The sequence below is a fragment of the Carettochelys insculpta genome, chromosome 6 (genome assembly GCF_033958435.1).
Source record: "Carettochelys insculpta isolate YL-2023 chromosome 6, ASM3395843v1, whole genome shotgun sequence".
NCBI lineage: Eukaryota > Metazoa > Chordata > Testudines > Carettochelyidae > Carettochelys > Carettochelys insculpta.
The window spans coordinates 112,035,218-112,050,536 of record NC_134142.1 but is presented as its reverse complement, the minus strand read 5'-3'; the positions used below and the strand labels follow the sequence as shown (position 1 = coordinate 112,050,536).

The window sequence follows — 15,319 nt, the reverse complement described above, 5'->3', positions numbered from 1 at the left end:
CCCCCTCCCAAATCTCAAAGGGTGGTGCTGACTGTGGACAGACTTGAGATGTTTTCATCTGTTGCATTGCATTCCTCTTGTGGTAAGAGAACTGGTATCAATCAGCTCATACTTTAAACATGCTTATGTCACCCTAACTCATGTTAAAATGATCCAAATCATAATAACAACAGAGTTTTCTAGGTTCAAGGTATATGTAATGTTATGGTTTTATAGAAGCCTTGTCTCTCAATTGAAGCATAATAATAATTTAATTATAATAACAGTTTGAACTTACCAGAGCATTTCAAACTGCTTGCTTATGTCTACACTAGCCCCTTCTTTTCAAAAGGAGCATGGTAATGAGCGAGGTCAGAAGATGCTAATGAGGTACTTCCATGAACATGCATCACCTCATTAGCATAATGGCTTCTGCAGCTGTTCAAAAGTGCTGCTTTCGAATTGTGTGCCACCCCTGTAGATGGGGTCCTTTTGAAAGAACTCCCCAGTCTTTGAAAGCCTCTTATTCCTAAAACCAAATAGGAATAAGGGGTTTTTGAAGACTGGGGGGTCCTTTCAAAAGGACCCCATCTACATGGGCAACATGTGATTCGAAAGCAGCACTTTTGAATTGCTGCAGCTGCCATTATGCTAATGAGGCACTGCATATTCTTGGCAGCGCCTCATTAGCATCTTCCAACCTCACTCATTCCCATACCCCTTTCAAAAAGAAGGGGCTAGTGTAGACGTAGCCCTTCATGCACATTATAAATAGAGGAAGAATCACCAAGAGTTATAATTCTTGCCGTTCTTGCCTATGCTTTTAAGCCTGTTTCAGTGGTTGCATAAAACCCAATATGCATTCTCCTTCTCGTCAGCCAAAGTTGCGGGGGGGGAGGAAAGCTTTTGATAATTTATGATAGGGATGCATCAACACGAGGCAGGTATAGAACTGCCTCTTCTTCCCTGTTACTGGATGGTATTCTAAAATATTTACACCGCATAGCTGGTTAACTAACTGAAGAGAAAATTTCATTGATTTCAATCAAATGTTCTTTTAGATAAGCAACAGTATGAGCAGAAACAAAATGCAGGGATTCTTTTTAAAGCTGAGGTGTTCCATCCTCATAGCAGGTACTTTTAGCAGTGGGGCTTTACAAAATTATTTTCAGACTGATCACAGTTAGAGGAGCAGTTTAAAATTAACATCTATTTGTCTCAATTTTATTTTCTGTCAGCAACTCCCATATCCAGTTAGTTCAGATTGCCCATCAAAACACAGTTTTTTCTAATCACCAGCTTTGTAAATTCCATTAAGTGTTTCCTTCTACTGTGTGCATCCTATTTGTTGATAAAGATTCTGGATTCAAAACTCAGGTGATAATTTTGTTGATGATGTAGGAGGGAGAGTAGAATAAAAGTTTGCCTGAACATTGGTACAATGATCCTGTGTTGGGAATAATACATATTTTGTCACTCATCTAAAATGATGCACATCATAGGATATGACCAATGAATAAGACACTTCTTTTGGTTACCTTTTCCCCCAAAAAATGTTTCAAGAATTTAAGATAAAGTAAAGAAAATAGCTCACCTAGATCTGTTTCCTGACAGACAGTCCATTAGAGACTTCAAATTGGAAGCAGAGCTCAGTGTTAGCAATTGCCCTGTGTGTTTCCCCAATAGGTGGATCCAAAACCATTCTATGAAAATTGTGTTCATGATGCCTGCTCCTGTGACAGTGGTGGAGACTGTGAATGCTTCTGTTCTGCTGTTGCTGCTTATGCCCAAGAGTGTATAAAGATCGGAGCTTGTGTCTTCTGGAGAACTCCTGATACATGCCGTGAGTAATCATTCAGTATTCCCCACTGAATGCAATGGAACCTACCCGAACAGTATCAGAAAGTCTTCAGTCACTGCAACGATGTGTTAACATGGGGTTGTATGCTGTGGCATGCACTGGAAATGGTTTACCATTTAAGTATAAGTAGATGTTCATTATTGTACTAGTGAGTTCAGTGTATTTAAATGGTTACTATGGACAGACTCATAAATGATATTTATATAATTGGCAAAATCTCCCAGCCAGAACTGTTACTACAGGTTGCACTTCCCTGGTCCAGCACCCTCAGGACTTCTGTAGTCCCAGACAAGGGATTTTGCTAGACTGGAGAATGCCAGTTTTTGGAGGTGCAACCCGTAGTCATTTTTTTTTTTACAGTATGTATATAGCACAGTAGCCTGTGATTAGTACATTAGGCCAAATAGTATTGAAATCACATTCAAAAAAATCCCTTTGACTTTATTTTAGGCTGTTCTATATGCCTTTATTTAGACAGCACTGACACCGAAAGTCAAACAGGAATGGTGATCATTGCAAAGAATGTATGAAATGAGTTATAGGAAACACTTCTCAACTTTTCACTTGTTCGTACACACTATACATCAATTACCATCTCAGAAATATTGCAAATTTTATTCTGTAGCAATATGTTAAATAGTCCAACAATGATCTCTTCCAAATTCAGTTTGCAATAGGTTTGCTATTTTTTCCAATCAGAAGCATTTCATACTGGTACATAGGCTTTACAGTTTGAGGAATTTGGTTTTCATTGAGCTACCTTTTTCCCTGTTCACATTGTATTTTGTACCTATACACAAGCAGTCAAGTAGCACTTTAAAGACTAGCAAAATAGTTTATTAGGTGAGCTTTCGTAAGTTTGCACACGTCCAGGTGATTTTCATGGAGGAGCGCCATGTGACTTGATCCATGGAATATATCTGGATCAAATTGACTTTAGCTTACATGAATCATTAGCCCTAAGAGTTTGCAGATGTTCAGAGAAGGTAAAATATAAATAAATCATAACACTTCAACAATCACCTTGAATTCCACAGTGATTTTGAGTAGTTGTGTGATTTCAAACATTTTTTCTGCAGCAATGGTGTTAAAAGTGAAAGTGCTGAAATCCAGAGTTTTGTGTGTACTGTATTCAGAGTGAGAAAAAGAAAAAAAAAAAATCCAGGTCCCTTGTATTAAGGGAAATATGACTGTCAGCAAACTGCATGGGGTCATTTTGCTCACATTGTTAGAGGTGGAAGAGGGATTCTCTTCTATCATATATTTTATTGATCACTTTCTATTTTCTATCAGCGATATTCTGTGATTACTACAACCCTCGTAATATATGCGAATGGCACTATGAGCCTTGTGGCCGTGAAATTAAGACTTGCAGACTCACTAACAATCTCCACAGCAATTTCTCAGTGCCATATCTGGAGGGTAAGAAACTCCTAATTATTTTTGTATTTCATATCATAAAGATGTAGTTAAAATTATACTTGATGGAGCTGAAGATATTAACTAATGAGATCTAATGGTTGCCTGTCAACCCCCAGTCTATAATTATATACAAGTAGTTGGTATGGTGTAACTTACTGCTTATTGAAATCAGTGGGGTCATAGGGTGATAGTCACATGATAAAATTATGAACATGCCTGCGTAGTTTTCCTGAATTGTGGTATAAGATTGATCCACCATCTGCATTGACTAGTACCATTTTAAGACTACCTCAAGGGGGAAGAATATCCTTAGTGTGGTAAAGAAAACTAGAATTTATTACTTAATTGTTTCTTTTTAACTTTTTAATTATTTTTGATATGTCAGCTGTACATTGCTGTAACTGAGCCTGTGTCTATACTACAAGATAAATTTAAATTTATTAATATCGATTTTAAGATGCTGGATTTCATAACTTCTAATTTGACTCTCCTCACCTCCCCATGTGTTTCTCACAAAGTCAACATATTGCTGCCACACTCAAATCTGCAAACATTGACTTGCAGTAGTGTAGTGTGGGACATTTTCCCACAGTTCCCTCATCCCTGTAGCATTCTGGGTATGTTCACTGGTCTTTGACATGATCTTCCCACACTGCGTTGCCCTCATTCCACTCCTGTGTTAAGCAAACATCCATTTTTCCAGTCAGAAGGAAGGAAAAGTAGGGCATCAACTAAGATGGCAAAGTTAACAGTAATCTTTCTTCTGTAACTGAGTTATCTAGGATTTTACAAAAATCAGCAAGTGTGTGTCTCCTCAACTGGCCATCCACTGACTGTCCCACCTCCCTCAATTGCATTTCATCCCTGAAAATAACACAGGGACAATGAGAAGCATGAATAGTTGATAGTAAAGATTTGGAAAAAGGGTTGTTGAGGATTTTGGCTTCCCTGTGCACCATACAGCTTGTGTGTACAGTCTGTGTTCTCAACTGGCCATTCACAGACTGTCCTCCCTTTCTTGATTGCATCTGATCCCTGAAAATGACACAGTCTGTATTCTCAACTGGCCCTCCACCAAAGGGTAAAAGCATGAAGGAAGAGGATAGAAGAGGTTAGGAAAAAGATGTTATAAATGAAATATCAAAGATTTTCAAAAAGCAGGAGGTGTCTGCAATGGACATCAAGCCCCCCGGAAAGATTTTAGGCCTGAAGTCTGTGGCTGCAGACCCAGTTGAAATGTTCTCCAGCCACTGAAAATCTTAGCCACCGGGATTTGTGTGGGAGGGATTTTTGTGGGCAAGACAATGTAAAGCATGAAGAGAGAGAAGATAGTGCAGGTTTTGAAAGAGTATTTTGGCAAAGTTGAGGAAAGTGCAAACTTTAACAACTAAAGCCAACTTTCACCTAGTGACAGCTAGCCCTCAGTTACCAGGCAGACTTACACTGTGCGGCTGCCAGCCCATTAGTATTTTAGTCGCTGAGGGAGACTTTCCCCCGGCAGGTGCCAGCCCCACACCACATGCGAGCTGCATGAAAGCATGGTCAGCATTGATCAGCAGGAACATCCTTCTATTGGCTAAGAGGCAAACCACTTGACGCGGCTGGGCATGGGAAAGTTCCAGGCTGCGTGGCGCCTTTGTGGGAGGGAAATCTGGGAGGGGTCTCCACCAAATGTAAATGACTGAAAAGAAGTTTACTGGCCTCTCATACAAGCACGACCACCACCCACAGCCCAGCAGCCATGTGTTGCTGTGGGGCAGTGTCTGGCACCAGAAAGTGCAGGAAAAAAAAAAAACCTGCTAGCAGACGTAGACACAGAACCATGAAATCCCTGTTGGGGATAATTGTAATGGGTAGATCCACTCACAGCGAGGATAGCAAAGAAAGAAGTTTCACAGACTCTCATGCAAGCATGACCCCGCAGCCATGGGATTACTGGTGCCGAGTTGAAATGGTCTTCCTGTTACCTAATTACTACTCAACTGGACAGCAGTGGAGATGGAAGTGGCCAGAGCGGAGCGCTGTGCGACATTTTGGAGCACATATGGGACACCTCTGGAGGCTAATGAATTTGAATTAAAGACATGATGCTTCCACACTACCCTTCATTCAGATTGTTAAATCTGAACTTGACAGTACACCCACCTGGTTCCAACAATTTTATGATTTTGATGTTATATCAATATTAGTGCTCGCTAAATCAAACTAATGGTATTTATAGTGAACACAGTCACTTGGTACAATCGAGCTAACTGCTTTACATTCAAATTTATCTCATAATATAGACGCAGCCTGAGATACTGCAGTGTTTTTGTGCATCCTTGCAAAAAAGAAATAATGGCTAGCTGACATGTTGTAGTGCTAGTAAATACTGGCTTTTCAACGGATGAATCAGATGGAAATATTCAGGATTTACAATGAATAACTCACCAATTCTGAAAGTGCTAATCATCCAGTGTCTGATCTACAGTTAAAAGCAGACTTTTCATACCTTAATGAGACTTCTATTGGGCTCCCAGTGGGACTGTTATCACTAAGTTAAATTTAACAGTTCGTTTATTAACACTCCACAATGCACCATTTGTGGTCAACAGGCTGTTACCCCAGATGCCCTGAAGAAAACCCCATTTTTGATGAAGACCTCAGAAAATGTGTAACTGAAGATAAATGTGGCTGTTACTATAAAGACATTCATTATGAAATCGGCTCAGAAGTACCTTTATATATGGGATGTCACAAATGGTATGTGGAAATTTAATGCAGCTGGAGCAATACATATTTAGACCATATTTGACCTGAATGGGATTTTAGTACATGCTTAATTGCTCTTGTATACAAACCATGTTCTTATGTTTTCCTGAATGAAGGCTGTGATATTAAAGATTATTGGCAGGTACCTTGGTATCAATTGGCCCTTCTTTTTATAAATGAGTTGTGGAATGCTTATTTACCCCAGATGAAGATAGCCTTACACAGTAGGGGAATACCATGGTCAGGGTACAGTTGGATTTAAGAGGGACATGATCCATTTCAACTCTCATTTCTCTCTTTGTATTTCTTTAAACTACAATTGTTAGAAGTAATTCCAAAGATTGCTATACGTGGAAGAGCTTAGAGAAATAAACATATCTATATTTTTCAGTTTATTCACATTGTAAATTTAACATGACACTGTGTGCAGTCATTTTAAATTATTCACTAATCAGCTGCATCTTTTATTCATGTGTCTTTTGTGGAACAGCAGAGGATATTTTTTTTAATAAGAACATGGGGCTGTAAAACTGTAAACAATGACAGGAATGCTCAAGAACAGATGCAGTGTTTGAAACTATTTTTAACCAATGGTTCGAAATGGGCCATATTTCACGTTGATAATGGCCCAATAATACATATTTTGATAGTGGCATTAAATGTTGATTTTAAAATATAATATCTGGAAATTAGAATTAAAGCAGCCCTTACACTGTTCTGAGTTGAGCCAGATGGAATCAGCTGGGGGATCAATGGAGCACAAATATCTCTGGGTATGTTCCTGCATAACTACTGCCCTCCTCAATATAGCCCTCATCAGTAATTTGTCCAGATCTAAGGATGCTGTGCCACAGACAGGGAGCAAAATGGTTTAAAGGAGCAGTGGTTGTTATTCAAATTATATTTTTGCAGCTCATGACGGAGGGTAATGAATTATCACTAGAAGAATATTTAGAAGATGGAGAGCTGGTAGTTGAGTTCAGAAAAAATAATTATCAATATTGGAGCAAACAACTCACAAAGACTAACCAGTCTCATGAAGTGCAGTTTGAGTGAAAAAAATTGTTTTTAAGTTTCCAGACTCTTAGTCCTTGCAAATAGTGTGCTATGAAATAATTTGCAGGGATTCAAGAGAAATTACTGCAGCAGCTGCTGTTGGCTCACCAAATGTTCATTTTTACTATGTTTTTTCTTTCAGTTACTGCATCTCATCAGGAAATATAGACTGTAGACCTGACCCAGGTAAACTGCATTTATTCTTTCTGCAAACTTAAAAGGAAAGAAAAGGATTATTTCCAATCATTTCTGTCTGTTGCCACAGGAGATTTAGTCATGATTTTCAATGATTCTTGGAGGCTCTCTTCAGGTTCACACAAAAGCAAAATTCTATAACACTTTGTGAACTCACACACATCACTAACAAAAGGATATTAGAAAAAATTTGAATCCGTGTGATTTAACAATAAAAGTAAAAACTTCCCTTTTCTTTTGGGCTACATCTACACTATATTCTCTTTCAGAGGAGGAATGGAAATAAGGGTGATCTAAAATGCAAATGAAGTTCTGATTTACATATTGCACACCTCATTTGCATAAGAGCTACCACTTGCTGTTTCAGAAGAGCTGTTTTCATTAAAAAAACAAAAAAACAAAACAAAACAATCAGTGTAGCCAGAGTTCCTTCAGAAAAAAACCTCATTTTAGAAAGAACCCTTCGTCCTGAAACAAACTAGGAAGAAGAGTTCTTTTGAAAACAGGATTTTTTCCCCCAAAGGACCCTTGTCTACATTGATTGTTATTTTTGTGAAAACAGCACTTCCAGAACAGTGAGCGGCCTCCATTATACAAATGAGGCATATGACATGTAAATCAATACTGCATTTGCATTTTCGATTGCCCTCGCTTCCCTTCCTCCTCTGAAAGAGAAATGTAGTGCAGACGCAGGCTTGGTGTTGGTAGTATGAGACCACCTAGCTCATATACATAATGCTTCATTAGGTATGACTTAATTTCTGCCTAAACATAAGTGTGAAAGAGATTTTCATTGTTTAGATACAGATACAGATCTTAAAGATGCACCTCTTAACCATTCAAGCACTGATATAGGTTGAACTTCTCTAATTCGGAGCTGTCTCCTCTGGCAAATCACATAATCTGATATGATTTTAGTTAGCTGAATGACCACTTATGCTTTGAGTGGCCAAGTTTCCCACGGTCCCATAAACTTTGTTTGCAGCCACTAGTCCTGGCTGTCAGTTTTTTTGTGCTGTTATTTAGCGGTAATTTACCCCTAAAAGTCTTCTGAGAGCACAGTAAGCTGTGGAAGTGTTTGGAATATGCTAGAAAATATTGACCTCCCATCGTATGGCAAATTTTCTCACCCAACACCAGTAAAGTCCCAATGATGCTGGATGAGAGAGGTTAAGCCAATATTTATATACCATATACACTTTCACAAATATCTTGGCATGAAGTTGTCCTTGATCATTTCTTAAAATAACAATTTCACAAAGAAGCTCTTTCTTTCAGGATGTAGCTCCACGACACCCACATCAACCACCACCATCAGCACTAGTACCACCACCAGCACCACCACCACCACACCAACCACTGTGCCGACATCAACTACCACAACAGGTAAGAATTTAATAATAACTATAAGCTATGGACAGAATTTCCTTCAAAGCAGAGATTCATTGAACATGTTCAACTTTTCTTAGCCTTCTGTCACAAAATTCTATGGAATATGGCATATCTGAACAAAATCACTCTTTTCTGAGACATTACGCACTTTGTTCCGATACACTCCCACCTCCTTATTTATATTCACTTTACATTCACTATACTGAATGCCAATTGATTTTGAACACGTTTTTCTTAGATTTGACAATAAAAATAGATGCATATATTATTATTTGGAGCAATCTTGACTGTCATTTGCATGGGAGTAAGGGGCATATATACACAACCAGAGTTCCTGCCCCAGGTTGGCCATGTAGCTATCATTCCTACTGCATCTCTTCCACAGTCAAGTCTGCTGATAGAGGGTGTTGGAGGGGACAAAGGGGGCAGTTGCCCCAGGGTCCAGTGATACAAAGAGACCCGGGGCTCCCAGCCACTACTTTTGTAGCAGAGGTGTTGCCTGGAGCCGTAGACTCTCAAATCACCACAACAGTACCACAAACTCCATGTGGCTCTGAGGGCGGAGGAGATGGGTGCACCATGGTCTGGGTAGCACTGAGGGCTGGCAGCCTCCACCTCCACCCCTTCTGCTTGAGGCACCCCTACCCATATACTATCCAGGGTCCTCTGGAGGCTGTTGGCTCTCCTTCCCACAATTAAGTCGTGTCGAAAGGGTGATTGCTGCCCCCCTGAATATAAATAATATTTGGATGCACTTCTAATACTCTTCTCATAGGAAAGAATTTTATAGATAGATTTCTAGATATTTGGCTCCACACAGCTGTTTAAAAGTAGGTTTGCGAATGGCTTTATCATGCTGAACTAAGAAAGTTTCTCTGGAACACTTCAAAAACAACAGGAAGTCCTGTGGCACCTTATATATTAACAGATATTTTGGAGGATAAGCTTTCATGGGCAAAGACCCACTTCATCAGATGCATGATTGGGGCATCTGATGAAGTGCGTCTTTGCCCAAGAAAGCTTATGCTCCAAAATATCTGTCAGTCTCATAAGGTGCCACAAGACTTGTTGTTATTTTTGAAGATACAGACTAACTCGGCTACCTTTCTGATACTCTGGGATGCTTATGACTGTATAGTGATGCTTACTATTTTTCCATTACAGTTTCCACCGTGACCTCTTCAAGCCCAACAAGTAAGTTTCTTAATAAGGAAACCTCTCATTGTGACTATAATGGGAAGTGACTGTCTAGGAAGGATTATGCAGAAAGGGGTTTAGGGGTCATAGTGGACCACAAGCTAAATATGAGTCAACAGTGTGACACTGTTGCAAAAACAAAACAAAACAAAAGAAAAAAACCCAAATGTGATTCTGGGATGCATTACCAGGAGTGTTGTGAGCAAGACACAAGAAGTAATTCTTCCGCCCTACTTTGTGTTGATTAGGTGTCAATTAGAGTATTGTCTCCCATTCTGGACACCATATTTTATAAAACATGTGGAGAGATTGGATAAAGTCCAGAGGAGAGGAAAAAGAATAATTAAGGGTCGAGAGAACATTAGCTGTTGGGGAAGACTGAAAGAACTGGGCTTGTTTAGTTTAGAGAAGAGAAGACTTAAAGGACACGTGATAGTGGTTTTTAAGTACATAAAAGAGTGTTACAAGGAAGAGGGAGAAAAATTGCTGTCCTTGGACTCTGAGGATAGGACGAGAATCAATGGGCTTAAGACGTAGTCAAGCAGGTTTAGGTTGGACATAAGAAAAAACTTCCTGTCAGGATGGTTAAACACGTGAATAAATAGCCTGTAGGGGTTGTGAGATTCCCATCACTGGAGACACTTTGAGCAGGTTAGACAAGACATGTCTAAGAGATGCTATAGACAGTGCTTGGGCCTGCCATGAGGATTGAGGACTGGACTCAATGACCTCTCGAGGCCCCTTCCAGTTTTAGTGTTCTGTGATTCCATGATAATAGGAAGAAAACAAAGGAAAAGGAAGAAAAAGAGAAAAGCTAGGCAGTAAAGAATTATGTACACATTTCAGACAGTTTATTGCCACAGAAGAAAATGTGTGTGGGGGAGGTAGTGTACATAGGTTCTACAATTACATTTGTTTTATAATGAATTGAATAATTACATCCAGAGGTGTGAAAAGTACCCCAAATTACTTGAGTAAAAGTGCAGCTGCTTTCACTTCTGGGTACTGGAGTACAAACAAGATGTGACATGTGTACATGTATGTGTGCTTGCACGTGTGTGTACTTTTACTCAAGTAGTTTTCCAGAAAGACATAATTGACTTGTACTTAAGTGCATCCCCCAAACTGCTGTACTTTTACTCAAGTCACGTTTTGGGGGTACTTTTTCCACCTCTGATTACATCACCTATTCTCTCCCCCATATCATTTACATCACTGGCAACCACAAAGAAGTATAAATTAACAAGAGCTCGAATATATACTTGTGGACTCTGTGAAATAGGACTTAATGCCTTTATTTGCAGTATATGCTTGGAACAGCAACTGGAGACTGAGGCTGGAGACTGGAATATCTCTTTGTGCCTCATGGTCCTTCACATTAGCGAAGGATACAGTCTCTTTGCCAATGAGTCACCACAGGCCTACTTTGGGGAACGCAACACTGTTTATGGGAATACTTAGTTTTGGGTCTTTATCCTATAGTTAGTTCATTGTAGCAATAAAATGACACAGCTGCTTTTTTCCAGCCACTTGGCCTATCAGGGAAGTGTGAAATAAAGAACAGAGTGCCTATTTGATCTTGTTCCATTTTCTTCTTCCATGTGCCTATTCCTACTACACTCTTTTCTATGGCTAAGAAACACCTATTTAGCACACTTCTAGCCTGATCCAGCTCGTGCTGTATTTTTAGGCATTGACTTGAACTGAAGCACTTGTGACATGAACTGGTATAGATGAAATCGTAATGTTGTGCTCCTGTGAAATCATTACGGGTTGCACTAATTATTTTTTTGACCAATGCTCATCCAGTGTGTCACTCTCAGCATTTTTTATGTCATTACTATGGTATGCATGTTGCTGTTTTTTCTAAATTCTGTGTTCCATTGTTGTCTTGCAGCTACATGCATACCATGCTTTTGGACACCTTGGGTTGATGACCATGACCCAAAATATGGCCCAGACGATGGTGATTATGAGATCCCACCACAATGTAACAATTCAATAGAGATTGAATGCAGAGCTGAGAAATACCCTGATTTCACCATTGAAGAGTTAGGACAAAAAGTGCAATGTAGTCTTCCCAATGGGCTAATCTGTAATAATAGAGACCAAGTCCCAGGAGGCATGATTCCAATGCGTATGTGCCTCAATTATAAGATCCGTGTTTACTGCTGCGACCCAAATTGTCCCCCAACGACACCTTCCACCACCACCCAGACCACTACCCCAGTGACAACAACACCTACCACTACCACTACCACGACCACCCCAGAGACAACAACTACTAGAGAGACGACAACGTCTCCAACCACCACCACAGAAACAACTACCACAGTGGTGACGACAACTACTACTGCAACCACCACATCAACACCTACTACTATCACTACCACAGCAACAACCACCCCAGAGACAACTACTACGGAGACAACGTCTCCCACCACCACCACAGAAACAACTACCACAGAGCTGACGACAACTACTACTGCCACCACCACATCAACACCTACTAGTACGACCACCAGAGCAACAACCACTCCAGAGACAACGACTACTACAGAGACAACAACGTCTCCCACCACCACCACAGAAACAACTACCACAGAGCTGACGACAACTACTACTGCAACCACCACACCAACACCTACTACTGTCACTACCACACCAACGACCACCCCAGAGACAACAACTACTACAGAGACAACAACGTCTCCCACCACCACCACAGAAACAACTACCACCGAGGTGACGACAACTACTACTGCCACCACCACACCAACACCTACTACTATCACTACCACACCAACGACCACCTCAGAGACAACAACTGCTACAGAGACAACAACGTCTCCCACCACCACCACCACAGAAACAACTACCACAGAGGTGACAACAACTACTACCACCACCCCCACACCAACACCCACCGCAGAGACAACAAGTCCTACCACTATCACCACCACCCCAGAGACAACGACTACTACAGAGACGACAACACCTACCACCACCACCACACCAACCACTGTGCCGACATCAACTACCACAACAGGTAAGAATTTAATAATAACTGTAAGCTATGGATAGAATTTCCTTCAAAGCAGAGATTCATTGATCAAGTTCAACTTTTCTTAGCCTTCTGTCACAAAATTCTGTGGAATATGGCATATCTGAACAAAATCACTCTTTTCTAAGACATTATCCACTTTGTTCGGCTACACTTCCACCTCCTTATTTATATTCACTTTACATTCACTATACTGAATGCCAATTGACTTTGAACATGTTTTTTTTTTTTTAGATTTGACAATAAAAATAAAAGCATATATTATTGTGTGGAGCATACCCTGACTCTCATTTGCATGGGAGTAAGGGGCATATATACACAACCAGAGTTCCTGCCCCAGGTTGGCCATGTAGCTATCATTCCTACTGCATCTCTTCCACAGTCAAGTCTGCTGATAGAGGGTGTTGGAGGGGACAAAGGGGGCAGTTGCCTCAGGATCCAGTGATACAAAGAGACCCGGGGCTCCCAGCCACTACTTTTGTAGCAGAGGTGTTGCCTGGAGCCCTAAACTCTTAAATCACCACGACAGTACCACAAACTCCATGTGGCTCTGAGGGCGGAGGAGATGGGTGCACCATGGTCTGGGTGACACTGAGTGCTTGCAGCGTCTACCTCCACCCCTTCTGCTTGAGGCCCCACCACCCATATCTTATCCAGGGCCTGTGGAGGCTGTTGGCTCTCCTTCCCACAATTAATTCGTGTCAAAAGAGTGATTGCTGCCTCCCTGAATATAAATAATATTTGGGTGCACTTCTAATACTCTTCTCCTAAAGGAAAGAATTTTACAGATAGATTTCTAGATATTTGACTCCTCACAGCTGTTTGAAAGTATGTTTGCGAATGGCTTTATTATGCAGAACTAAGAAAGTTTCTCTGGAACTCTTCAAAAACAACAGGAAGTCCTGTGGCACCTTACAGACTAACAGATATTTTGGAGGATAAGCTTTCATGGGCAAAGATGCACTTTGTCAGATGCATGATTGGGGCATCTGATGAAGTGGGTCTTTGCCCAAGAAAGCTTATGCTCCAAAATATCTGTCAGTCTCATAAGGTGCCACAAGACTTCCTGTTGTTATTTTTGAAGATACAGACTAACTCGGCTACCTTTCTGATACTCCGGGACTCTTATGACTGTATAGTGATGCTTACTATTTTTCCATTGCAGTTCTCACCACAACGCCTTCAAGCTCAACAAGTAAGTTTCTTAATAAGGAAACCTCTCATTGTGACTATAATGGGAAGTGACTGTCTAGGAAGGATTATGCAGAAAGGGGTTTAGGGGTCATAGTGGACCACAAGCTAAACATGATTCAACAGTGTGACACTGTTGCAAAAACAAAACAAAACAAAAGAAAAAAACCCAAATGTGATTCTGGGATGCATTACCAGGAGTGTTGTGAGCAAGACACAAGAAGTAATTCTTCCACCCTACTTTGTGTTGATTAGGTCTCAATTAGAGTATTGTCTCCCATTCTGGACACCATATTTTATAAAACATGTGGAGAGATTGGATAGAGTCCAGAGGAGGGGAAAAAGAATAATTAAGGGTCGAGAGAACATTAGCTGTTGGGGAAGACTGAAAGAACTGGGCTTATTTAGTTTAGAGAAGAGAAGACTTAAAGGACACATGATAGTGGTTTTCAAGTACATAAAAGAGTGTTACAAGGAAGAGGGAGAAAAATTGCTGTCCTTGGACTCTGAGGATAGGCCGAGAATCAATGGGCTTAAGACGTAGCCAAGCAGGTTTAGGTTGGACATAAGAAAAAACTTCCTGTCAGGATGGTTAAACACGTGAATAAATAGCCTGTAGGGGTTGTGAGATTCCCATCACTGGAGACATTTTGAGTAGGTTAGACAAGACATGTCTAAGAGATGCTATAGACAGTGCTTGGTCCTGCCATGAGGACTGAGGACTGGACTCAATGACCTCTCGAGGTCCCTTCCAGTTTTAGTGTTCTGTGATTCCATGATAATAGGAAGAAAACAAAGGAAAAGGAAGAAAAAGAGAAAAGCTAGGCAGTAAAGAATTATATACTCATTTCAGACAGTTTATTGCCACAGAAGAAAATGTGTGGGGGGGAGGTAGTGTACATAGGTTCTACAATTACATTTGTTTTATAATGAATTGAATAATTACATCCAGAGGTGTGAAAAGTACCCCAAATTACTTGAGTAGAAGTGCAGCTGCTTTCACTTCTGGGTACTAGAGTACAAACAAGATGTGATGTGTACACGCATGTGTGCTTGCACGTGTGTGTACTTTTACTCAAGTAGTTTTCCAGAAAGACATTATTGACTTAAGTGCACCCCCCAAACTGCTGTACTTTTACTCAAGTCACTTTTTGGGGGTATTTTTCCACCTCTGATTACATCACCTATTCTCTCCCCCATATCATTTACAT

The 15,319-nt window shown here is 40.4% G+C and overlaps 1 protein-coding gene across 1 annotated transcript in view; it reads left to right on the top strand.

Annotated features, from left to right (window-relative positions):
• MUC2 (mucin 2, oligomeric mucus/gel-forming) overlaps window positions 1–15,319 on the top strand; it is a 65,255-nt gene that overhangs the window by 28,575 nt on the left and 21,361 nt on the right. Inside the window, exons 24-31 of the mRNA XM_074998549.1 lie at window positions 1,666–1,822; window positions 3,134–3,262; window positions 5,857–6,004; window positions 7,212–7,255; window positions 8,543–8,650; window positions 9,821–9,850; window positions 11,751–12,902; window positions 14,083–14,112. Coding sequence (XP_074854650.1) covers window positions 1,666–1,822; window positions 3,134–3,262; window positions 5,857–6,004; window positions 7,212–7,255; window positions 8,543–8,650; window positions 9,821–9,850; window positions 11,751–12,902; window positions 14,083–14,112 — 1,798 coding nt within the window. The remainder of the gene's footprint in view (window positions 1–1,665; window positions 1,823–3,133; window positions 3,263–5,856; window positions 6,005–7,211; window positions 7,256–8,542; window positions 8,651–9,820; window positions 9,851–11,750; window positions 12,903–14,082; window positions 14,113–15,319) is intronic.